Source organism: Ctenocephalides felis, unplaced genomic scaffold (assembly GCF_003426905.1).
Source record: "Ctenocephalides felis isolate EL2017-DRISC unplaced genomic scaffold, ASM342690v1 CF-g0.4_SCAFFOLD_03571, whole genome shotgun sequence".
Classification (NCBI taxonomy): domain Eukaryota; kingdom Metazoa; phylum Arthropoda; class Insecta; order Siphonaptera; family Pulicidae; genus Ctenocephalides; species Ctenocephalides felis.
Window position 1 is genome coordinate 70963771 of NW_020539725.1, and position 27623 is coordinate 70991393.

General features: G+C 30.8%; 1 protein-coding gene across 1 annotated transcript in view; it reads left to right on the top strand.

The window, feature by feature from the left end:
* The first annotated feature begins 215 nt into the window (after window positions 1-215).
* LOC113384706 (kinesin-like protein CG14535) overlaps window positions 216-27623 on the top strand; it is a 402038-nt gene continuing 374630 nt past the window's right edge. Inside the window, exon 1 of the mRNA XM_026622465.1 lies at window positions 216-335. Within this exon, the coding sequence (XP_026478250.1) occupies window positions 279-335 (57 nt within the window). The 5' untranslated portion in view covers window positions 216-278. The remainder of the gene's footprint in view (window positions 336-27623) is intronic.

The window sequence follows — 27623 nt, forward strand, 5'->3', positions numbered from 1 at the left end:
GGTTTTAAGACAACTTTAGGGTGTCAATATACATGTATTCACAGACTTACAGCTGGGTATTTCGAATTCCGAGGTGAACTTACTCTAATGACTGGACTATATGGCAAAATGACACAGCAGATAGTTATATATACTACTTTACAGATTTTTGAATAAATTTTTATATAATTTTCCTCTTTTCCAGGGCTGCTCAACGTTTTCCGGGATCTGCGCGGCGAAGGGAAAACCAGAGCGACAAGGGCGGATTTTGTGGGGCCCTTCAAAGGGCTCCTCCACCAATGCCGGCGGCTCTGACTAGGAAGTTGGCGAATCGAGAGTCTTCAGCAGTTAGCAAGGTAAGATTACTTTTTAGGAAATATTTAAAACATATTTGTAATTTATTTTTTGTTGAATTGTAAAAATCATCCTTATGCAATAACAAGACAAATGTAAACTCTGATAAAATTTGAAGGTTTTCTGATAAAATCCAAAAATAGTACTTGGTAAAATTCTATTTTGACGCACAAATTTTTGCAACTAGTTAATCAAAAGTTAATCCAATTATTAAAAGTGATGAAACAATGGATTTTATGAAATTGAAGTTAGTTTTACGTGATGATGGTAACTTAAGACATTACTTTTGCAATATTTGGATATTTGAGCTATTAATATAATATTGTCCATTTTTGGATATGTTATGAACCAATCATCTTCATTATTTTCCCTCGATACAAATAAAAACCAAAACATTTGTTACAAGATTTTTGTGACTGATTGGAGTATGAATTACAGCACCATCCCATATATAACCATAAGAGAATCATAACAATATTTTTTTATTTTTTCATCAATAATGGACTAAAATTGTTCTAAATGATCAAAAATCTGAGCTGTGCTATTACATATCTACTTTTACTTGCATTATATTTTTTTCTGATTCCAAAAGTGTATTCTGGTAATAAATTAATATAAAAAAAAATTACTTACACATCTACAACCAATTCGCAAGTAACTAAATTTCCATTATCAATTTAAGTATATTTGTGCAACTTTCACAATTTCCAAAAATCACGTTATATTTTCTTTTAATCCTAAATTATATTGAAAAATAACAATTTGATTATGGATTAAAATTATATGAATTAAGATAATTTATCGAAATATGTTACTCGTATCATCCATTTCACAACCTCAATCTCTACTCTAATAATTATAGTTTCAAGCAATATTACTTATGCTCCGTTAAATTAATAAATTGGTATGCAAGATAATCTATTGTGATACGGTTGATCATGCAAAATTAATATTCAGCTGGGATCATTGATTAGTGAATAGTTAATTAACTTGATTGGATAGAAACAATCACGGAATTTATGGTTCAATTAGGACGATATTCCTGTGGAGATCAAGCAAGAATTCATCCTATTGGTTATGGAATTTAGTATTTTTCTTTTCTATCTTTACTGGGAAAATTTAACATATCATTCCACATAATGGCAATCATAATTCTTAGGATTTTAGAACAGAAGGCAACTACAATTAGATACCAATACTATAGAAATAAATTGGGAATTTCACAAAATTTTCTATGTATCTTTCAGCTCTTCATCTATATATTATATTACAACTATTCGCAATAGTATATACACATCTACCTTCCCATGTTAATACAGATTTATATAGCCCAGACACGATAGCATTAAACAGACATAAATATTAATATTCTGCAGTTCAGCATCAATTACGTAATGGAGGATACGTTTTTTTGCCGAAGAAACTCGTTATCCTTTAATAAATTTCTTTATGTAAGATGGATATTTCTTAATCCTGATATTAATTCGAACATGATATGATCTACTCCGACAGAAGCGCTGGAAATAAGAAATTAAATTGAGATAGTAAATAGTGAATGTTGAAAGTGACTTGAATATATATCAGGATATATTTGAGCTTTTTACTATTAATTTAGTTTTATCATATTTCAGTACTAAAGTTACATTAATAAACTTTAATTAACTTTCCGAAGGAGAAGTTTATGTTTTTATAAAAAAAATCCGATTCGCTAATTTTATGTTTGATCGAATGAGACCAAATTTGAAAAAAGTATGTGTGTGTTTGCGTGTGTGTGAATAGATTTTCGCCGTAAATCGACGTTTTCTCAAAAATGGCTGGGCAGATTTCAAACATTTAAAAGCCATTCGATGTATCTCGATGAGGACTATCGTTTGTCAGTTTTGCGCGACGATCAGCCAAGCCATTTCTTTGTAAATAGCAGAAAAGTAAAAAAAGTTTCGTCCACGTTTTAGCTCGCAATTCTGAATCGATTTTGAAAATTCAAAAACCATTGGAAATTGTGCTGATTAGTTTTTGGTAGAGATCGGCCAGGCCGTTTTCTTGTAATAAGTGTTAAAAAAAATTTTTTTGTCTATTTTCATTATATTTTTTTTGTTGGTAGATACCATAGTCTTCTAGATCACACTAAAATATTACAGCCCTACGACAACTCGTTTAGCTTTAAAAATTCTTCAAAGTTTGCAAAAATTAGTATCGTTTTTTTGGCATTTGTCAAAATTAGACCTTTTATCGACGATTGCTCAAACACGCCTGAATCGATTTCAAAAAGTTAAAAGCCAATCGATGTATTTTGATGTGGATTATCTTTTCTCAGTTTTGTGCAGCGATCGGCCGAGCCGTTTTTTTGTAATTTGGAAAAAAGTTAAACTTTTTGTCCACGTTTAAGCTCATACTAGCGAATCGATTTTAAAAAATCAGAAACTGTTCGAAAGATATTAGTTGAGAATCATACTGATTAGTTTTAGGTGAAAATTTACCGAGACGTTGTCTTGTAAATAACTGTTGAAAAAATAATTTAGTCGATTTTTATGGAACTTTTTTTTGGCGATATATATCATGGTCTTATAGAACTTACTGAAATATTACGGCCTTACAAGAAATAGTTTAATTTTAAAAATTCATCAAAGTTTGAGAAAATGAGTAGTTTTTATGGCGTTTGTTAAAATTAAAATTAGACGATTTACTTGGTATAACGATAGAGTACTTGGTCTTAATGAACATACTTAACCATTAAAGTTCTACGGAAACAGAGATTTGTGAAAATTTGCTTTTAGAAAATACTCCGAGTTAACGTGTTTGTTCGTTTTCAAATATGTGTAATAAATCCCCTCGGAATACTTTTAATCACTTATACATCAATTTATTTTTTATTGATTAAGTCGATTATTTACACATATCATGAAGTTAATGTAACTTGCCTCAAGGCAAAATACCTATACCAACTGGTTAAATTTTTTATTTAAATCACTTTTCATAGATCTATAATATTTAGAATGTTGGCTTAGATTAGACCACGCATCTACTCCATCACCAATCAAAGTTTCAACGAAATCGTCTGGTATGGTTTGAAATTCTAATTCCACCATAAGTTTAGTTTATCATCCTTCAATACATTAATTACATTTCCGAAACTCACTAAGGACCCAAATAAAATTTGCATTTATTACTACTTACCTTGAATCGCCTTATTGCTTACTTTACCTGTACTCGTAAAAGCAAACCGTTCTCTCCGTTTACACCAATCGGCCATTTAGGAAAATGCGTCGTTATATTTTCCTTTATTTCAGTAATGCGTTTTATCAGCTTCTTTTCATGTTTGATATCAGAGATCCCGATCAGCAGATATCGGCCCGGCCTTAGCATGAGACCACGCAGTTTGTTTTAGACCCGAACACACAAGAAGTTCCTCCCCACATCAGAAATAAAATGACTCTGTAATAATGTTGCAAGTTGTAACATTATTATGCGATCGATGAGTCTAAAGTATTGATAATTAGGGTTGTTAGGTAGTTGCTAATTTTGAGTTTGCGTTTTACTTTACTGGTCTATTTAAGGGGCACTCTGAATGAGTCAAAATGGAAGTTTTCAAATTTTAACCCTTACTTTTGAGTCAAGGCGCGGGACATTAGAATTCATTTTAGAGGTATGGTTTTTTCAGCATCCTATTTTGATCCTTAGATTCCGAAAATTATATGTGTCTAAAAGAATTTTTTTGAACCATGCAAATCGACCCGCTTTAGTACACACATATTAATTTTTTCTGAAGTATGCCAAAATGTTCACAAACCTTTGAAACGAAAAAATATACAAAAAAAATCATTTTTGGTATTTAGATGATTATTATAACTTGCCCTAGGGGAAGTTAAAAATAAAACGTTTCTATATATTATAGAGCTTTTAAAATTCTAAATGTATTTACAAACTTTAAGGGGGTATTTTAGTGTAGAAATTCAAAAAGATCCAATTTTTTTATGTCATATTTCCAAAGTTTAACTATCTAAAAATATGGGCACGAGAAGGTTTTCGAAAATTTGAATTATTTTCGGAGATATAGGCATTTTACTGACTCGGTCTCCAAACTGGCTTGGCAGGGTCTAATCGGACAAAAAGCATTAGGAAGTCATTAGACCTATTTAAGACATTTTATCGTCAGATGAATTAATTCGATATATAGGTCCAGAAACTCAGAACAATAATGAATCTCTAAACTCGTTGATTTGGATTTTTGCGCCGAAACATATTCATTCCCTATCTCGGGTATTTGAAAAGCAACATTTATTGCTGTTTGCATATTCAATGAAGGTTTCTTTCCGATTTTAAAAATGATGATTCTTATGGTAATGCAAATTGGGCCAGAAACTCATTCATTTGCTGTAAGACAAGACAACGCCCGGATTGAACGATCTCAAATACGTACATCCAACGCTTCAAAGGAGGCTAGAACTGCTCCAATGCAGAAAATAATTTTTTTGAAGTAGAAGAAGGTCCAATGCACGATTAAATAAAAGAAGTATAACATATCATTTTATGACTTTGACAGCAAAAAAATTCACGCAAAACTTCATATGCGTTTTTCTCAAAACAGACTTTTTCAGTACTGTTAACACGATTTCTCGAGTTCTACTCGACCGATTCACTTGAAATGTTCAGAGTCTTGTTTATAGACCTATCTGTAGCCCGAACTAGCATCATCCCCAAATTACAATTTCTACTATATTTAAAAAATTTGAGAAACTCTTCAACTTTCAAACAGTCGCCAATTTCTAAAAAAAAAGTTTCGATTGCGACATCATTGTACATTAATAATCTTCTAATTTCTTTTATTTCGGATGGCTAGGAGGGCTGAAATCATGTCAACACTGATGTGCCAATTTTTGCAATTTTCAACTTTTTTAAAAAAATTTTTTTAAATTATTGTATTGTATTTTAGTAATATTAATAACCATATGGTAAAAATTGAATAGTATAAACATTCATTGCTTTCTTTTGCGACACTTTAAAAATGACCTAAAACTAACTACGTTTACTGTACATATTTCTATTCTAAATTTAAGTTCAGTCAAAACCTGAAAAATTCTTGTACATCATTCTTCACTGAATCAATTACTTTCAAGTACGAGCAACTTCGTCTATGATGAATATAAACCGCTTTATATTGCTTCTAATACTTCATAATCCAAATAAAAGACGTTTGATCAAATCGCCATCTGCTCCACCGAGCACAACATCGTCATAAATAAATCCGGCGCGGTCTTTTTTATAGATATCCATCCCTTGTCTACTACTAATGATGAAAATTAACAAAACAAAAATAAAATTAACAATCCACTTAAAGAGACTTTTCTGCTCTGTTCTGTGTTCTCGCAGCCACTAATCGGCTTATATCCTTTGTTGGTCGCGCAAAGGATTAACTAACACGCGCAGTGTACACTTTGTCAGGATACAGGATAGGAGGATAGGAGGATAGGTACTCACTCGTTGGAGTAGATGGATTAAACAATCCACATACACTCGCCCCAAACCAGGAGAAGAGGGCGAGCGAATTAACGAATGCTGTCAGTCTGGAGTAAAGATTTAAAACTATTACGTGAAATCGATAGCTAGAATCTCCTGATGAGGTTAATTTCATTGAGTCCTTGTGGTTCTTCTTGAGATGTCATAAAGAATTGAAGGTATAGGCATGAATGATATATTACCAAAAACTTACTGTGGTACAGGATACCTGGAGTATAAATTTTGCTTGCATCATATAACAAATGTAAACTAGGTGTAAGTAAGATTTTAAGCCTACGCCCTTAAGCAAGTTGTATGATCTTCGAGTGGCGTACACCAATTGATGTCTTACAATATCTGTAATTGTATTTTTTTTTTTTTTTTTTTTTTTTTAATTTCAATAATTATTACAACTGCTAATTTATTAACATCAAGTAATATTGATAAATAATAATATAAATTTAAATAAATAAAAGAGCAAAGGATAAAATTTACATGAAAATAATATCCGTAATATGATTTAATGTAAAATATAAGCAAATAATAATAAAAATAAGATTAATAAATAATATAAATAAAATTTCAGAATAATAAAATAATACTAGAAAAATAATAAATTATAACAAAATAACAATAATAGAAATAGTAAGATAATAATAATAATAATAATAATAATAATAATAGTAATAATAATAATAATAAAATAATAATAGTAATAATAACAATAATAATAATAATAATTTACAAATTTATAAGATCGTTTGGAATTTTTCGTTTTAGTCTTGTTGGGCGCGCTTCTGAGTATACTTTGTTGGCCAAGTAATTGTATGAACTAAAGTAATTTGTTCAACACATCTTATTTTATCCTTTTTGTGTTAAAATATATTATAATCAAGAGTAAACGTCACCTGTAATCAGTAGCTATCTACCAAACAGAACGTTTGCTCGACATAGATTCTGATTAGAATACCATGTTTTGCTGAATGCGATGCTAAATCTTTTTTAATCTTGACAGAACCAATAATTAATTGGACTAATTAACCAACTTACAATTTTAGGTATACCCATATGCTATATGTAGTGGTATAGATTTAAAATTGCAGATATTTTTTTAAATAATCTGAATATATATATATATATATATATATATATATATATATAGAATACACAGGTCCAAAAAAATTAAATCAAAATTTGGTGTTAAACTACAAAAAACAGATAAAATAAAAAAAACGACCCAATTCGGGCAACTTTTTTTGCCATTTTACTTTTTGGACTTGTGTTATTAATCTGGAGAAATGTTGCTATTGTATGATCTACGGACATGTTAAAAACAATGTTTTTTGATAAAAAATAGCAACTAATAAAATTACAACTTTTTTTTACATTTTTCAATTTTTAACTATCAGTAGGGTAAGTTATAGTAAACGCAAAAAAATCCAAAATGAAAGTTTTTATATATCTTTACGTTTCAGAGGTTTCTGAACATTTTGGCAACTTTAAAAATTTGATGTATGTGTGTGCGGAAACAAATTTTCGTAAGAATTTCACTTATAGCTAGTTTTGGCAAAAGTTGGTCCAGCCGTTTCAAAGATACGGAGCAAAAATTGCAGAAAATGGCAATTAATTCTGTGAGAGAACGGAGCATCCGATTTGAATGATTTAAAAAACATTTTACTTGTATTGACGTAGTGAAGAATTGATCAAATTTTTGCAAAGGCAGGTCCAATGGTTTTGAAAATTCAAAAAAAAAGTTGGAAAAAAAATTCCATTTGTCGGTCAAAATGGTCAGCCTTATTTTTCGTTGAATGTGTTTGTTATTTATCACATTAAAAACTGACAAAAGGGCCTTTTTCACAGTAATTTTTATTAAGCACGGTTTTTCTATAAGAAAGTTTTTAGTGTAAGTGAAAACTCTATTATTCAAGTTTTATTATGCAACTTTCTTGGGAAAAAATCACTTACGCGTAGTTTATTATCTATCAGTGAATTTTAATAATTAGTATGATTTCTGACTTTCAATATCAAATTTTGTTTATATCGATATGTTTTAACCGGCTCTGTAAAAACAACCCGTATAAATAAAATCTCAAACTCGAACTTTTCTCGTAAATAGCCAATGCGAACGAGAACGACACCTGACTCGGGCATAACTTTTATATACGAGAAGTTACTCGTACATATTTTTTATTATATATAATACCCCATCAATATGATGTGTCGAAGTGAGTTTGAGAAAGAATCTTAAAATTCTCCACGACAGCTGTCATCTTTTCTACGTCTTAACCTATAAACATTATATGACGGATCGGAAATCTTATCGAAAATCACAACGAGTAATGTACTGCGGATATACATTATACTCATATTCGAAGTACATTTGCCAGAGTTATAATGCTACTGTTGTTAGGCCCTTTACACACTATAAAAATTGAACTAAATAATGGTGCAAGATAAAGTGCCATACCGCGTGGTGAATTTGCTGGTAATTCCGTGCCGTAATTTAAAATTTTAAGGGCTTTAAAATTTGATATTTGAATTTTTTTAAAGCAATAGATACGTAGCTGATTTAGAAACAAAATATCAAAATTTTTATACGCAACTTATAGAAGAGTAAACAAAATGTGTACTCATTATTAAAAGCTCTTAACAATTCTAAATTATTATAACCATCTAATAACTTGATGTGCATATTTCCAACAATAATTTTTGACCACCAATTGGCTTTTCTTGATTTTTTTCATATAATCTCCATACCCGCTGGACTTGTTTTCTCACAAATTTAATTAGTTCTTCATTTCGTTAATACATCAAATATTTTATTTGAGTCATCAAAATCGGATGCTACATTATGTCAAAAACTAAGTTATCATTTTTGGCACTTTTTGCCCTGTATTTTCAAACCGGTTGGACCTGTCTTTGACAAAAACTTCTCAGCACGTCTCCCATCAATACGAATCGAACATTTTTTTAATTATCGAAATCGGTTGATCCGTGCTACTGAAATCGTAGAGAAAAATTTGTATCTGCATACACACAAACACATTCATTTTTTAAGGTATGCCAAATGCTCAGAAACCTTTGAAAAGTAAAGATATGCAAAAATTTTCATTTTCATTTATTTGCGATTACTATTGTTTTATTTCACCCGACAAGAAGTTAATCATTTCAGTATAAAAATGTAATTAATTAAATATTAACAAAATTAATAATTTTTCGCGGGGTAAGTTATAGTAATCGCAAAAAATCGAAATTGATTTTTTTATATATTTTCACGTGCTTCGATATTTTGTCTCTAAAACAGCTACGCAGATTGCTTAAAAAAAACACATTTTTTAAAATACAGTAGAAGTCTTTAGTCCAGCTTGCTCGACCCTTGTGTCGTTTAATTGAAATTGAAAATTCCGTCCTATATCTATCGGGCAATGATTATAAAACCAATCAGGTTAATAATTAAACTATCAGATCAGTAGGAAATACAAACAACAAAGCTCATTGTACGATTAACTTAAATCCAATCCTGCGTAAAACGTGGGAGCTCGTATATCGTAGAACATACTTTGTTCATGAACCTAATTAGATTTTTGAAAAAATACCGGACTAAAGAACTGGTACTGTATAATAAAAACAATCATTTTTTTCAAGATTTTCAAAAATCTATTTTTTTATGTTTTCAAAATTTTGTAAAGCTTTTAAAATTTTTTAATTATGTTAAGACCGGTGCGCACGACGCCAGATTTTAAAAATCAATAAGTTATGTTAAACTGCAGCATTTAATTATCTTTTTATTATTATTACTTCATTTAATTCATCTTAATCGGATACTATACATATATATTTATTGTTTACATTTCATACAACGCTCTGTTCGTATACTTATAAGCATTAGTTCATTTTAGGCCTATAAAATATGAATTGTGAAATTCACAGTATATATTCATAATAATCTATTTGAAAATGCACAAATTTATTATTAATCAGAAAATAAGTGAAAATCTGGCACAAAATTCTTGCTCACCTCGCCAGAAAACTTGTCAGAAATCCTATATAAAGAAATACTGGCGTCGTGTGCACCGGGCTTTACTGTAATTTCTAGTAATTTGTTTTAAAGCACTACGCCATTAGCATTTATATATAATTAAATTTTCGATTTTCTTTATGTAGCATAATAACAATTTTCAAGAACAAAAAAAATAAAAATCCATTCATTCTTTTATTCGTGTGAAAGTGTCTCAAGGTAACACATGTGTCGTTCCCCACTCGCGCCGAAGGAAGCACATACGTAGCAATAAAATGGAGCAGTAAAATCTTTGCAAGTGCTTTTCCCCTTGTAAAAATCAGAAGTCTCCGCAGGACCACTGCGCCGACTTATGTGTACTATTGGCCGTAAGTGTCAGCTTTAGTTATGGCCTTAGAATTTATATTGAAAGGGTCTCGGGGGCACAATATTACGAATTAAGGTCACTATGTTGCCATAGAATCATAAAAAAGCCGGATAGGACAGATCAAGCTTTTTAAGCTCAAAGAAAATATACTTTGTTATAGTTTTTATTGCTATGCATCAGATCTAGAAGATGTCTTCAAAATTTTGTGCCATTGCCATTGCCATTAATATAAAAGTTTTAATATTTTTTACATTCTTTTACCTATGTCTATGTTGCTCCATAATGTAGATACAGATTCTTGAATGATTATTAGTAGTAAATTATAACTATGTTAATTATGTAAATTGAATAAAGTGACTATTTCATTCAAACACATTGTGTCGCAATAATAATTAATCAATCAATTATATACTAAGAATAGATCATTGTGCTCTCTAGAAGATTAATTATTACTAATTCAATTATCTAATTGCTTACATTGTAGTAATTGTCATGATTATATTGGATTGAAATTAATGTAATGCAGATTTCCTCTAGGAATTGATATTCAGGAACAAAACTGAATTCTGTATGCATCTTACAAAGCTAGAACTAATTAAAAACATGAATTAACTGAAGTCCGTTAAAACTACAATTAAAAATTAAAATAGTAACCTATGCTAAGTTACATGACTACTTTCAAAATACATCTGCTCAAAATAATTGCGGTAAAAAATAAATTTATCTTTTTATTTCAAGACCTGATTATCGTTCTGCCTTTATTTTATTTCAGTTGTAAACTGTGAAAAGTATACATTTCAAATTCAAGAGAGAAAATCAATTCATCACATTATCTTTCAAAACAACTTCATTAATTAAACGAATGAGCCTATTCTTGGCGTTTGTATAATCTTTTATAATAGAAACGAACCTGGTATTTTAAATTAATTCACTCTATACAACCCATTCGAGAGAGAGTGCTTTTAAAATCTCATTTCATTCGCAATCAAAATGAAAATGTTAATTGGAAAATAATACAGGTGCACTCGAGTAGGTAAATGACACATGCCCGGTATTCAGTTCTTAATGGTAATGGTTATAGTTTGGAATGATTTTAATTTAAAAATTTAATAGACCAAATCGCTGGTAGAAGTTGTGATTAAAATTAATTTTATAAATTTTAATTTACTACCAAGTTGAAAACATTGACGCCGCGTCAAAAAACTTTAAGTGAGAGTATAAATACTGCACATAGTTTAAATTTGAGTTTCATCATTCTATATCTAGCAAATTCCTTATTTCACATTTCATATTTCTGTATCATGGTACAAGTCGTGTGAAAACAAAGACCGGGATCCCTGGATTGTTTTATTTGGAAACTCCGGTTACGCGTAGTTTAGGCAGTAAGTACAAAGTAAATGTTTACTGTATAACCCGCAGCAGAAATTTCATATACCTACTGCTCTATTTGCCGCTCCAATTAGTAATTAGCTCGACGCAGCAAACAGGAAAATTTCTGGAAGAAAATCATAAGTAGAGTCGTGTAGCGAAAATAGTATACCACATATACAAGAGTAAACCAAATAATTATGAGATTTTTAAACAAATGTAAAAGGTTAAAAGTAATATATTGTCATAAATTTAATGACAAAAAATGCCCTGGATAGTTTTGAATATTGGTTGGAAAATCAGTTGGACGTCAATTAGATTTTGTTCTTTGTATTAGTTCATCATGTTCAGACAAATGTAAAGAGAGCACATAAATAATTAGTGAAATCACTTACAAGGCAAGTGAATTACCATATAATTCGTCTTACGAATGTACGCCAGTGATTTATGTTCCGAGCAACTATTGGTTCCGCTGAGCAATCTATTAATTATTTTGGCTAATTCCGGTACACCGAAATTGTGTTTACAATATCGATTGGGTGTCGAACTGGATATGTTTAATTAACTCAAGCTCTGATAGCTGTAACTATTCTAGACACAGTAATAGGACTCTAAATTGCATGGTCTAGCTAGAATATGCAGTAATCCAAATAACTATTTTTGAATTATTAACTTCCCGTAGGGTAAGTTATTGTAATGAGCCAAAAATCGAAATTGAAATTTTTTGTATTTCTCGACGTTTTGAAGGTTTCTGAACATTTTGGCATATCTCAGAAAAAATGGATTTGTGTGTGTATGCATGTATGGATACAATTTTTCGCCCACGTTTTCGGGCGCACGGATCAACCGATTTGAATGGTTCAAAAAACATTCGATTCCAATTGATAGAGATGTGCTGATTAGTTTTTGGCAAAGGCAGGTCCAGCCGTTACGGAGATACGGAGCAAAGAGTGCAGAAAATAGAAATAGAGTTTTTGAGAGAACGGAGCATCCGATTTGAACGATCTAAAAAACATTCGTAATGATTGGGAGAAGTGATTGTTAGTTTTTGGCAATGGCAGGCCCAGTCATTTCGAAGATACAGAGCTAAATGTGCAAAAAATAGCAGTTTTTGAGAGAACTAAGCGTCCAACTTAAATGATTCAAAGAACTTTCAGCTTGTTTTAACAAAATAATTGATTTTGGAAAAAAAAATCGCAATTTTTTCTTTTTTTTAGTTTTTTTGTATATCGAACATAATTCAGATTTTGTTTTCAATTCTGACTAAATTTCTAATATACTTTAAACAAATAATTTTAACTTTGCGATTCAGTTTATATAAATCTAAATATTAGACAATGTTACAATATTTATAATAATCTATTTGAAAACATTCAGTATTCTTTGAACATTTCGTTACGGTACGGAAAGTTCCAGCAATTTGCCTTAAGGCACGATGCCCTAATTGCCTCAAGACAGAATTCCACCTTCAGCTAGTTTACAAATGATTTTGTCGATACTAGGTTATATATGTAAGTGAAGATATATTTTGAAAAAAAAAGAGTGCGCGTAAGGTTCACACGCGATTGAAGTAAAACTAATTTGCTACTGTACAAGATGTCATTTAAGTAAAAATAAATACATCATGATGCATTATGTATGTACATCCTGTTATGTACATATATCATGATGTATGATGTATTATATGCATATAACAATTTTGAATAATGTTTATTAGTAATATGGTAACACTCGTGATGCACACATTTATTAGTGTCAACCATTATACTCATTAATATTATGATAAATTATAAATTATATATTTATAATATCATTAAAAATATGTATAACATTTAAAAACAATAATGTAATTAAAGTCATACTTCAAATATGACACGATCGGTTTGTCATTGTAATTAGCGTTTAGAAATGAACCTGCATTAGAGAAATGAAGTAGTTGCTGATTAATAAATTCTATAATATTCGTTCTCACAGTGGATTATGTTAAACAACGCTCAAACAAATATTGTTTTCGCAACTTCACTCATCATGTAATTGTGTTTGAAGAACTTCATGCAATTAAAATTAACATACATTCATTGACTGCTTGTATTTTTTCTACTTTTTTGCTGGCGATATAATCTCATTCTTTGAACAGCTGTAATATCTGTCTTGCCTAAAAAGTATTTTCCGTTTCAATAACTTCAAAGATTTATTGAAACTACGAATAATATAGAGATTATTTCAATAAACTTATGTTTCATAAACGGCACAAATGTTTAATTTGTTTATTATTTTCAGGGAACAGGGTAAAATATTTTTCTGATTCAGGCATTTTTCATTGAATGAGAATGAGAGTACAAGACTTGTACTACGATATAACTTTAAAATGTTTATTTATGTATGCCGATTTCTTTGTTGATATCGGTACGCATACAACGTTTACGCCGGTACGCATACAACGACAGATCTCTATTCACATACACGACGACTAATCACAATCGACTCGTATAAAAATGATATCATCGAGAGCGAATGACGAATCATTGGCACTCGACTCTTATCTTATGTTATCTGCCGTAATGCACTTCCCTTGCATTTGTACAGATTTACACCTTAGTCGCGCCTAAACAAGTTTTGCATCATTTTTTTTTTCAAATTCTGCCACTTCTCTATGACGTGTATATTTGTCAATCATATGCCAATTTCATTTATCAACTTCTCTCGTTAACCATTTATAAAAGAAAACACCACCATTGGCACCATTATCCATTTCCCTATCTATCAAAACACTAGCACGATTGGTTTAACAAGATACGTCGGTCACCCGAAGTTTGTAAAAGCCATAAACGTGAATTGAATCTGGCAATGTTTAAGTACACCTTTGAGCTGAATACGAAAGGTAGTGTGCTGTGTGTAGTGTGTAGTTGAGTGTCGAGAGCGATCTCCTTTCAGGTAATCTACAATGCAAATGGCGAAACCCGGTTTATGCCAATTCCCCGTTTCAATTTAACGCATCCGAATATCTAATGCGCATTTCCGCCGCTGTCTATCTTATAGTTCCGTTTTGGTTGGTACATGCGAATTATCAAAAGTTAAGGGACACATGAAACTGGTTTATTATGATAAAATTTGGTAATAACTGAAATAATGGTAAAACAGCTTGGTGTGTGACTGGAGTCTCTAGTTAACTAAGGGGGCGCCTATTAATCACGTGAGGTTTTTAGGGGCGGGGGAGGGGATGCTGACAAAAAATCACGAAGTGTCACGTGGGCAGGAGTGGGGTATAGTAAGATATCATGTGTATTTTTTTACCTGATTTTTTTTTAAATCCAAACAATTAAAAAAAACTTACAATTTTTTCTCGTAACTAAAGATACAGGTGATGTTTGGTAGGGGAGGGGGGTACTTTTGAATATCACCACATATTACCAAGGGGGAGGGGGGATCCAAAAATCGTTGAAAAATCGATCAAGTGATTAATGGATGCCCTCTTACTAAAATGAGAAGCGTATTTAGTGAATTCCCAAAGGGAAAGTTAATGCTTTCGACAGAAACTAAGACTAATTTTTTGTTTTATCTACTTTTTAAGTCAATCTGGATTGTGAATATTTAATGATTTTTCTTCGCAAAAATGTAAAAAAAAACATAAAAAATTAGAATATTGAAAAAAATTATACTATCATTTTTTAAATCAACAAAGTTATTGTTATATTTGCAGACGTATATTTAGTACTAGACCATATATGAAAATTTTTAAATGTAATAGTAGTATCCATTTATTTTAAAATAAGTGATACAAAAAAACACAGCAAATGAAATTATTTTGCAATCTCGAAAATTATTAAAATACCTACCTGCTAAGCCTTAAAATTCATAAGAACTTGGAATGTGTAATTTTTTTTATTAACTTCACGTAGGGTAAGTAATATTATTAAAACAAAAATCAAAAATTTTTTTTGCAAATCTTTACTATTCAGAAGTTTCTGAACATTTTGGCATACCTTAGAAAAAATGGATCTATGTATGCGTATGTGAGGATACAATTTTTCGTACACGTTTTTGGTAGCACGGATCAGTTGATTTGAATTAGTCAAAATGCATTCGATTTTCATTGATGAGAAGACTGGTTAGTTTTTGGCAAAGGCAGGTGCAACCGTTTAGAAGATACGGTGCGAAAAATGGTAATTCAGTTTGTGAGAAAACGAAACGCCCGATTTGAATGATTCGAAAAACATCCCATTTGTATTGACGTAAAAAAGAATGGATAAAATTCATTTAAAAAAAATGGATTCAATTAAAAAAAATAATTTCAAAATCAATTTAAAAAAATATCCCGTTTGGCGATCGAAAATCAGATATTTTCGACAGTCTGAATCAACCGACATCAATATTCATCCAAAACTTTCAAAAAATTGAAAACTTTTCAAAACTTAAAAAAAATCAAGTTTTCAAGATTCTATGTTTTCAAGAATTATCTATTTAGTTTTTAGAATGGCATTTTTTAAAATTTCTTCGCTATTCAGATTTTTCAAATGTTTTCCGAATTTTTAAAAATGTTTCAAAAAGATCAAAATATTCAAAAAAGTCAATTTTTTTATTTGTGATCTTTTAAAAATTTAAAATTATAGTATGGGAAGTTCTAGCAGTTTGTTTCAAAGCACGATGCCATCTAGTTAACTTTCCGTAGGGTAAGTTAATAGTCTTCACAAAACAATTGAAAATGAAATTTTTTATGTCTTCACGTTTTAGATTTAGAGGTTTTGTGAACATTTTGTCATACCTTATTGTTAGAAAAAGTGGATGTATGTGTGTATGCATGTATGAGTTTGTGTGTGTTCGGATACAAATATAATATATTAATAAACCGATTTGAATAATTCAAAAAACATTCGATTCGTATTGATAAGGAGACGTGCTGATTAGTTTGCGGCAGAGGCAGGTCTAGCCGTTTCGAAGATATAGGGCCAAAAGTGCCAAAAACGGTAACTCAGTTTTTAAGAGAACGGAGCGTCCGATTTTAATAATTTAAAAAACATTTTACTTGTATTGATAAGATGAAGATAGATTGAATTTTTGGGAAGGTTATGGACTCTCAATAAAAATAAGTTAAAAAAAATGTCATTTGGCGGTTAAAAATGTTTATTCGACATATGTACATCAAATTATCAGATATTTTATAGAGATTTTAATAATTTGTACACATTTTGTGTAAATATTTTTGGTTTCCGTACCAAGATTTTTAATTACGGTACGGGATGTTCCAGCAATTTACTTTAAGGCAGGTTGCCATGCACCACTAGTTTCCATCTATCTCTCGTCATGTGACCCCGACCTGTTCTAAAATTAAGCGTTCGTCCCCTACCTGTCGGCCGCCGCTGCCGCCGCTGCCGCCGCCGCCGCGTGGCGTCCGTTTGCGTATTCATACAGTTATATGAGGCTTTCCCGCGTCCACCCGAATTACATATGAATGTCCCTGTCTGGAATTCGGACATTTGCATGGCAGAGCTTTTACTGTAGATCTATCTACAAATGCTGATGCCGATGCTGAGAGAGATGAACAACAGATAATAACTTAAATGCCATTGCAAAAATACCGCGGCACGTATGGACGAATTCTGTATTTTAATACTGAATTTTATTCGGTTGATGGACGGGGAATAAATTCCATATGGAAGAAGAACTCTATACTCGTGGTATATTTTCGTTAGCAATTTGCATTCCCAAACATATACTACTACCGTCAAGCATATATAATTTCACAAACTGCAATTTGAATTGAAAAATAGTGACTGGAATTTTATACATCCGAAAGTGTTATATCTTCTACTACTTGCAGATATTTCTATTACTATTTCTATTACTTGCAGATTTTTATCCTCATTAACCAAATTGGCTAAACAAATGATTTGAATTGAATAAACTGAAGCGATATCAATTAGTCTGAATTAGATTAAGTGGGTTGTAGTGAATTTGCACAGCTCTGTAATAGTAAGTACATCAAAGTGGTGTTTGCGGACCGCGCTCTCGGCTGTTTGTGTAATTAAACCGCATTCAGGAACTGGAATGTCACCAATATACTTTTGACATGGCCAAAACAAATGATCTAGAATTATACCAGCGACATCGGGGAATAAATTTAAAAATAGTGGCATATCTATATGTAAAATGAATTTTCCAGTACATCTTTTTGTCATTCTTCAAAGTGGTAAGGGTTGTCCCCCCAACCGAGCTTTTTCAGAACTTCTAGAAAAGCCTAAATTTATCCGGTTATTTCTATATAACATGCATTGCAATGGGTAAACAATCCATATAATTAGTGTTAGCTCTATACTACGTACCTCCACATTCATCACAAAATCTTGTTATCTGTCACATTTTCCTGAAAAATTCAATAACTATAAAAAAAATAATATCTTTGCGAAATACGAATCTCACATATGATAGTGATATACGAGTTTTGAATCACAGCCAGCTATCTGCCACGTAAAATCGAATTGAAACAAATTTTCGACAAAGTTTTTACGACAAGACATATGTACGTGCAATTTCTGTTTAAGACAAACTTTCTTTTTCGCATTTGTCTTGTGTCCGAATATTGTTCGTGCCCGAAACTTTTATTTTAGAGGACGAAAATAGATTTGAGGAATCAGGTGGTGCTATTAGTGGATGTAATCTCATTTTAGATTTTCTACAAACTATTTAGACTTTCTACAAACATTAGTAGAAAATAATATTTGAGAATTGTATCAAAATTCAAATACAGAATATGATTTTTACATTTGTAAGAGCTTCTTTATTACTACGGCTTCAGTGTTATTATTATGATTGAAGTATGAAACTTCAACTTTATTTCGCGTGCAATGATTGCTTTTTTAAAATGCAAATTCGAGATATAAAACAGTTGCTATTACAAATAATGACTTAATCATAGCATATATGCTTGTTTACCAGTTATTAGTTTTAGTTTTTTGCTATAAATTATTTTTATGAGCGCCTCTAGACTTAACATGATAGAATTTACCATAACAAGCCTCGGCTGGCTGGCGGGGTTTGTTTTTATTTTTATACTGAATGCTCGTATTGCGAGTGCTGTAAGGGAAATTGGGGTAAAAAGGTAATAATAGAAGAGTCAAAACACATAGTATTATTTTTTACATTCTTTATATGGGTGTTCCATGGCGTAACGGTTAAGCTTACGGACTTGTGAGCTTGAAAATCGCTCTGGACAACCTGACAACCTTTAGGAGAGATGTAAAATTTACTTGAAAATATAGATGAAAAATATGTATTCAATTGAAAATAGCTTATCACTACTTCTTGATATCAAGCTGACCGAAGCGCCAATACGTTCTGAAACTTTGTTGTTGCGAGCCAAAGCTCTAAGGAGACGTTCAATAATTACGAAATCGATTTTTTATGAATTTTGGAACCCGTCTCCCCCTTGGTGATATGTCTTGGTATTTAAAATTACCGCCCATCACCCACCAAAAATCACGTGTATTTTTAGTCATGCATAATATTTCGAACAAATTTTTGAATTTTACAAAAAATCGTAAAATTTTTGAATCTTTTTTTGAAAATTTGGGTAAAATTACGTAATTTCTTACTAGAACCCTCCCTCCACACGTGATATTTTATAAAAACTCCCGTCTCTCAAAAAAACTTCACGACTAGAGTCACAAATTAACTTAATTTACAAAAATAATGATACAGACAATGATAATAATAATAAAAAAAATATCGGTTGATCCGTGCTCTACAAATCGTCGACGAACAATTGTATCTGTACATACACACACAAACAATTTATTTCTGCAATTTTTGGACTTCATTTTGTTTCTTTTAATGCCCTCATGGATATGAATAAAATTAATAAATCTTGGCTAATAAAAATATTAATAACTTACAATATAACAGAACATATTTCTCATAATTACTAGATTATCGATAAATTAAGACTAGTGATTAAATTATTGTTTTATTATTATAATTATGGCACATTTTACATAAAATGTTGAAAATTAACATTTTATTGGAGGCATTTGTAAGGAACTACAAAATTATTCTCAGATGAATGATGAATCAATTATGGACAATCAAAATGATAATAATGTGGATAATGAAAAATATCCATAGTAAAAATGATAATAATTAAATCATAATTCATTATAATAATTGTGACCCATTTAACATAAAAATGCTTGAAAATTGCCATTTTATTAGAGGCATTTGTAAGGAACTACAAACTTACTCTCGATTTTTTTTTAATTACAATATTTATTACAACTGTTAAATAATTTAACATCTAGCAATGAATGATAGATATTAAATATCATTTGTAGATAATGCAAGTGATAATTATTTATAGTGTAAAAAAATATTTTATATTTTGTTTCATTTATCCATAGATCAAGAATAGCAATTGAATCACTGTTTCGTTATAATGCTTGAAAATTTCTATATTACCGGTAATATTTGTAAGAAATTATTAAAATATTTTTGGTGGGCATCCATAAATCACGTGATCAATTTTTTCGGGATTTTTAGACCCCCATTCTCCCTTTCTGATACGTCGCGATATTTAGAATTAACCCCTTATATTTTTTAGTTAAGTAAAATTTTCCGAACGAATTTTTCGAATTTACGAAAAACGTTAATTCTTTGATTTTTTGAAAATATAGGTGAAAAATAAATATACTTGATATCTTACTAGACCCCTCCTACCACGTGATTTTTTTGTCAAACCCCCCCTTCCGCTAAAACCCTCAAGTGATTATTGGACGCCTCCTTAGCTGAAAATTTGCCGTTAATTCTTTTTCATATCATTTAATTATTACATTTACCACAAATCTTGGGCTAAAATTAATATTTACGGCAAAGTATTATTTTGGATACACAAATGTCATATCATTTCCCCCGGTTTCCCCTGTGGCTAGTGTGGAAATGAAATTACCCGGTTTATCTTTTTGTCGGGTGTTGGCTCCCTTAAGAGCGCCGCGGATGGAATACTGCTGAGCCATTTTCATATTCAAAGCATTATTGTGCAAAGAATTGCACCACCTTTGATCGTATTAACTTTCATTGTAGAATAATATAGAACGTTGAATAATATTTTTCACAAGTTTAATTACATTACATTACCATACAACTATTTGATATTTGTAATTTTAATTTTAACAATACAAATTTTTATGTCAATGTTAGGACTCGAAACGAGTATTCCTAGGGTTCAAAAAACATTACACTTGTGTTGATGGTGTGAAAAAATGAGCTTTGAAAAAGACTTGTATTGCATTTGCATTTCCATTATCCCGCTATAAATTCCTAACAAAACTATACATTCATTACCATATTATCTCACGAAACACGATACTGCCACAGGAGTCCCCTCTCCTGCGGGTGCCCACTTGTGGGACTTCACGATAAATATAATAATAGTGTGACTCGAAATGAATGACACTGCTAAGGATTCGGAAGACTTGTCTGTGTGTGGACTTTGGAGCCCCCTTGATCACAGTCATTAGCCCTTTGTCTGAGAGACATGGCAGAGTCTTATTAATTCCTTCGGCCGTTGACAATGAGGATTGAATAGAGCTAATGGCGAAGAAGAAAGTTTACTGGTGATATGATGAAATATGATTGTTGGGGAAGAAATGGGTAAGTTCCGGTGATACAGTCGATATAGAATATAGAGTGTCCAAGAACTCAACGTCAAGTTAAATGAAAAAAGTTAAAAAATTACGAGATTTTAAGGGAAACCTAAAGCTTTGATGAAACTGTGACCGGTCAATGTGGTTTATTTTTGTTAATTTTGAATATCTAAGCTTTGGATCCATAATCGCAAATACTATTTCTAGGACATCACTAAAATGACATAATTACCACAAGTTTTCTAGAATTAGGATCATTTGTTACACTAAAAATTTAAACTATTCAAAATTGGTTGACATTCAAAGGAACTATAGTGTGTTGGTAAGCTCCATCAAAAGTTGGCGATTTAATCAGGATATTAAATTGCTAAAATACTTTATAACATTATCATAAAAAAATTCGAATGAAAAAATAAAACCTAACAATAATTAGAAATTAGAAATAAGCCAGATTTTTCTCCAAAACGACATTTACTATATGCAAAGTATCCCTGATTAACAATCAGACCCATTCTCCTAATGTTAATTGTTGAACATTACGGTTTGTGACGAGTGCCTAATAGCCAAACCTCATTCAATTAGGTAATTATGAGGTTTCTAAGCGGTTTGTCGGACTGTCCAGGGAGCTCTGGACAACTTTTATCGCTAATGTGACCATTTATTGCCTCTGTACATGTAAGGGTTGCATACTTATAGAGCATTTTGTGTAGTAAATAGTCGGATAATTGAAGTTGAACTAGCCATTAGGAAAAATCTGTGAAAATTATATTTGTTAAAAATCATAAAAGGTGAACCACAAGGTTTTCGTTTTAAAATTCTATGATATTTATCAAATTAATTACTCAATGTCTTTATATATAGACAGATTGTTATTTATAAGAAAATAAAACAAATATTTTTTTTTAATTGAATTGCTTGTCAAGATACAATAATATATTGAAACATAACTTGAATAAAAATGGAAATTGTTTAAAAAGTTAATTAGGTACAGTAAGTTAGTCGTTTAACTTGGGATGCTTGTGGAAGTTTGCTTGTTTGTTTATTAGTTAAGCAATGGTATTTTTGAAAAAAGCTAAATCGATCTAGTAAGTTATTTTTATGTGTGTGTCTTTATTTATTCGATCCATCACCATATGTTACAACATGTTACCGACTATTTTAGAGAATTCTCTATGACAATTACTAACGGCGAAAATTATGTATCTATTTTTTTCCGTCGCGTGCCGATAGCAGCGTAGGTACACAGAAAATCAATTACCAGGGAAAAGTATATATATATATATATATATATATATATAAAATATATATATTGCTTATATAAAATACAAATACAATATTGCAACATTTAACACCTATCACACTAGATGACGCATCCAGAGTCAATGGAGATTTTAATTTTTATTTGTTCTTTGCATGAGCTTAATAAATTTCCACATAAACTTTTCATTTTTTGACAGATTTTTGTCAAAATTATTGGATTATACATATATAGTAATTTCTGTTTCTCTTTTTAATAATAGTTATCATATATATTTATAATTTTTGCACATTTCTATTTCAAGATCTGCAAATCTTTGGTAGTGTGGGAATCATAGAGGCCATGAGTTTTTGAAAAAAATATTTTTTAATGTCATGACATTTTGTATAGTTTTGATAATGATATATTTTAATACATTTTTATAAAACATAGAAATATCTTTCTATTAATCTATAAATTTATATATTTCTATAGTAGCTTTGAATATCTAAATCGAATGCCAATCCAGTATATATAGTTATCTAATATATTTCTTATTCTAATTATTATGAAAACAAACAGCGTATGAAGACTCAAGGCAATTTGTTTAAGAAATTAATTCCTCAGATAACATTGTTATACAATCAGTATTTTATTAAACAAATATCCAAGTATGAATAAGCTTAATATCTACTTCATTTTAATTATAAACAACCAGCAGAATGTCATTGTTTGTTTTCATATAAATGATAAAAATGTTTGAGCGAGTTATAAAGTCATAACAAAATTTGTTATGAATAGATTCAATTCAAATTGATGATAAAAATATTTTAGTAATTATGAACCTGAGTTAATGATATTGGTTATAAATGAATTTTAATAATTAATTTCGTCATACAAAATGTACAGAATTAACAAAAATATTTTCCACAATTATCTTTTTGTTTTAGGACTTGAATTGATTATTTTATCACACCTCGAAAATTTGATCTATTTTCGATTTTTAAAAAAAACTGCCTAATTTTAAATTTTTAGAAAAAAATACCGGTTTCCAATGCATAAATAACACTTAAAAAAAAATTGAAAATGACAAATGTAGTGAAAGTGTACCAAGCAATAAAAAATAGCGTTGAAAATCGATAACTGTCTCTCGTTTTACTATTATAAAAATACTTACACTTTATATGTAAAATTATGCATAAATTGTTTTTTTAAGTAAAAAATTGACTCTGGTCTAATTTTTTTTGTTCTACTAAGTTGCATAAAATTTTTTTAATATAATTGTAAAGTAATCATTTCACTCAAAAGCTGTTTCTATACTCTCTTCTATATAGTTTTTTTTATATTTTAGGATATGAGACACGTACAGAAAATTAAATTTCGATTATGTTCAAATGTAGTTTATTATCAAAATAAACAGCATATGAATACTTAAAGTTATTTGTTGAAGAAATTCATTCGTTAGATAACATTGTTCTGCTGTCCGTGTTTAATTAAAGACCTACATGTGCCGATGTCTTCTTCCTTTGTTGTATTTCATTTTCATCTTATTAAACAAGCATTTGTATTGTTATTTGTAAGTATTTTGAACCATAAACATAATTTATTTTAGTCATGTGGTATTTGTTTATACACCGCAAAATTCTAGCACTTTAATGCGCAACGGCGTCATACACACTAATATGTTTTATTTTGTAATTCAAACCAATTGAATAATGAATTACGCAAAAATCATCTTTGTATGATATATACTATATAGCATTTATTATACTCTCATTATTTAAATTGGTTGATCCGTACTCCCGATATCTTGTATGAACAAAATATGTAAATTGTATTGAAAATTGTATCCAAACACACGCACACTCATTCATACATACATCAATTTTTTTTAAGATATGCCAAAGTGCTCAGAGAAGTTAGTAAAATCATTTATATACATTTTTATGAAATTTATTAAATTGCTGACCATTTATATTATATTGCCTCCAATTTATCATGTGGTATGTCGTTGGTCAAGCGTCCGTTCGTAGCTCGTAGCTCTCGTAGCTCTCGTAGCCGTTGATAATCGCCGCCGGAGGGCATGGCGGTCGGCCGGGGCGCTTACGTGCCACGGCCTCCTAACCTTATATCGTCCCAATGCGATTCATAAATATCAGCCATGCCTACGAAGGGAATTCCGGAGATTTTTGAACTGTTTTATAATAACTATATTGAATTTCAAAACCACACTTAGATTGTGATAAAAAGTTAATATATACAGGGTGTCCCAGAACTCAACTATATTGAATTTCAAAACCACACTTAGATTGTGATAAAAAGTTAATATACACAGGGTGTCCCACAACTCAACGTCAAGCTGAAACAGGGTTGTAGTATTGATTGTAACTACCATGCATTTTTTTAACTCCGTTTCATTCAGCAATCAGAAAAAATTAAGAATTCCTATAAGCTAAATTTGAGAGCAATGTCTGAGAAGAACTCCAATGAGATCTACTTAGTTCAACAATTAAAAAGATAATGATATATTGAAACTAATCTAAGACTAAATCTAAAGGCCATTGACGTTTTAATCTTCTTACTCCGAATGGTTGTAAAATGTCGCCTATTGATGGGTTTGAATGTGATTCCAGTTTACCTTTGTATTTTTCCTTAAATTCTTTGAACGTTAATTGCACGTTTTCAAGTTGAGATCGCTGAGAATGGTTTCATTTGTAACGTACCACGGAGAATTAAATATTGTACGTAAAATTTTTGACTGAGTTCTCTGCAAAAAATAAGAATAATATTTTATTTTACGTATTTTGAAAATGATGAGCTTTTAAGTGCAACCTATAGCTTTGGTGAAACTGTGACCAAATGTGGTTATTGTAGTCAATCTTTGCTGATTTGTTCAAGCAAACTTTGGATTCGTTATTGTAAAAATTTTGAGACAAAAGTCAGAAGTATTGACACAGTTGCTTCAATCAAGTCTTAATTTTCAAGAATTACTCTTTTTTTTAAACTATAATTATAAAGTAATAGCAATATTTAGTTATTCGTGAAAGCAAAAACTCTATTTTCAAAAACAGTTCACATTTTTATCGAAGTCTGATGGATTAGGTCAATTAATCCATATATCGCAGTTCATGCAAGTCGCCTTTAAAGCAAAATGCCACTTACACCTAGTTTGTTTCAAATCATTTACAGTTCTGTCAGATGTGTTATTTTACTGAATCCACCTGAATCTTTGAGAACCTATACCAGGCCGTCTAGCCACTAAATCCTTTCTCGTCGGCATGCTAGTGCCAGTACTAGTCCTAGTCCTAGTATAAACTGCTCCCTCGCGCCTTCTATTCCTCCTCCTGCAGGTGGATCGCTTTATCACCTGTCGTTTCGTCGTATCGCCGTATTTCGATCACATCCGATTTATTGTAATGATGGCACAATGGACGATTGCCGTGTCCTTAATTGTGCTCATTTGTTAATGATGTGATTTAGTAATGGTATGATTTAGTAATGAGGTTCGAGATCGTTTATTTGTCCGTTGACTATGTGGGCGTGTTGGGATGTCATCGTAATAAATAAATTGGATATCAATCGGAGGCGATATTAATATAAAAAGAAGTCGTTATCACATTGATTCTCACTGTTTGTTATTGAGAATGTGCTTATAGTGAAAAACATTGAAAATGAAAATTTTTGCATATATATTTTTACGTTCCAAAGATTTCTGAACATTTTCGCATATCTTAGAAAAAATGGATGTATGTGACAAATTTTTGTCGACGATTTTGAATGCTTCGGCTCAACCGATTAGAATGATTCAAAAAACATTTGATCTATATTGCTAGGAAAACGTGCTAGTCAGTTTCTGGCAAAGATATGTCTACCCAAGTAATCGATTCAATAAATAAATGCTTGTCTAATAGTCTATTTGTCACCTCTCGGGCGGGAATAGCTCACTCAGTAGCGTTCTCGACTCACACGCTGGAGAAATTCGGTTCGAATCTCCAGCAATGCCAGAATTAAAAATATAAAATATTAAAGTAGATTAAGTATTGCTAATTTGTAAAATACAAGAAAAACTTGTATTAGAAGTAAAAAGGAAAAAAATAGTTTAGCTTAGGAGATAAGAAGAAGAATGAAGATTAGGATATAAGAAGAGATATATGATAAAAATTATATGAATAATGTGGGTAGCTAAAAATGCTGTAAAGCGGAGGCCAACAAAATTTATAAAAAAGTGACTACCTGTCTATCTATTCTTTGTTGTATCTGCATTCTTGTTTGCCTGTCTACCACTTTTCATCTGATTACATGTCTGCCTGTTAACCTGTCTATCTTCCCATTTGTCTATCTGGCTACAAACTTTCCCACCTATCTATCTCTCTAGGGTATGCCAAAATGTTCACAAACCTCTGAAACGTCTAGATATGCAAAAAAAAATTATTTTTTTTTGATTTACTACAACTTACCCTGGGTGAAGTTGATATCATACGAGTATATTATATTGTTATTAAAATATATTTTTTGCTCAAAGTGATAATAAGGAACTCAAAGTAGAAACGAATGCAATTTTGCAATTGGGCATTTCAAATCGAATCTTTACCTTGTTTTTCCAAATTTTTCTTCCACTCTTCCACTTTTTCCACAATAAACGAGCGATGTTGATCTGATGGTCGTTTTATTGATAACAAGTAGAAGTTTATCGCCCGAATTTATGCGTTCGTGATGCGCGGCTGCCTGTAATATGGTATTTATTTTACGACCGCATTAGCTCGTCTATTTGAGGTTATACAACACAACCCGGACCATTAAAAGGAACAACGCCACGTAAATTTTATATCGGCAGATAAAAAAATATACACGACATGAGAGGGGAACGATTATATATTGGCTCAGGTTTAGTTGCTCTTCCATAAAAACGCAACTTATAGAAGGAAAATGAGTTAAGATTGCGTTCTCGAGCATTCGGAATTTGCTAATGTTGGGTATAGTATTTTAATAACTCGGAAGAAAGGTTTGATCCATTAAGAGAGCTAATTTTATGTTAAAAGAAAGCCTTATGCTATAAAATTGTAGATTAAAGTAAAAATAGCCGTATATGGAAATTTATTCGAATATTTTGATGTTTCCATTGATAAAAAATATTTTTTTGTAAATTACAAGAGATAAATAGAAAATTCGACTAGT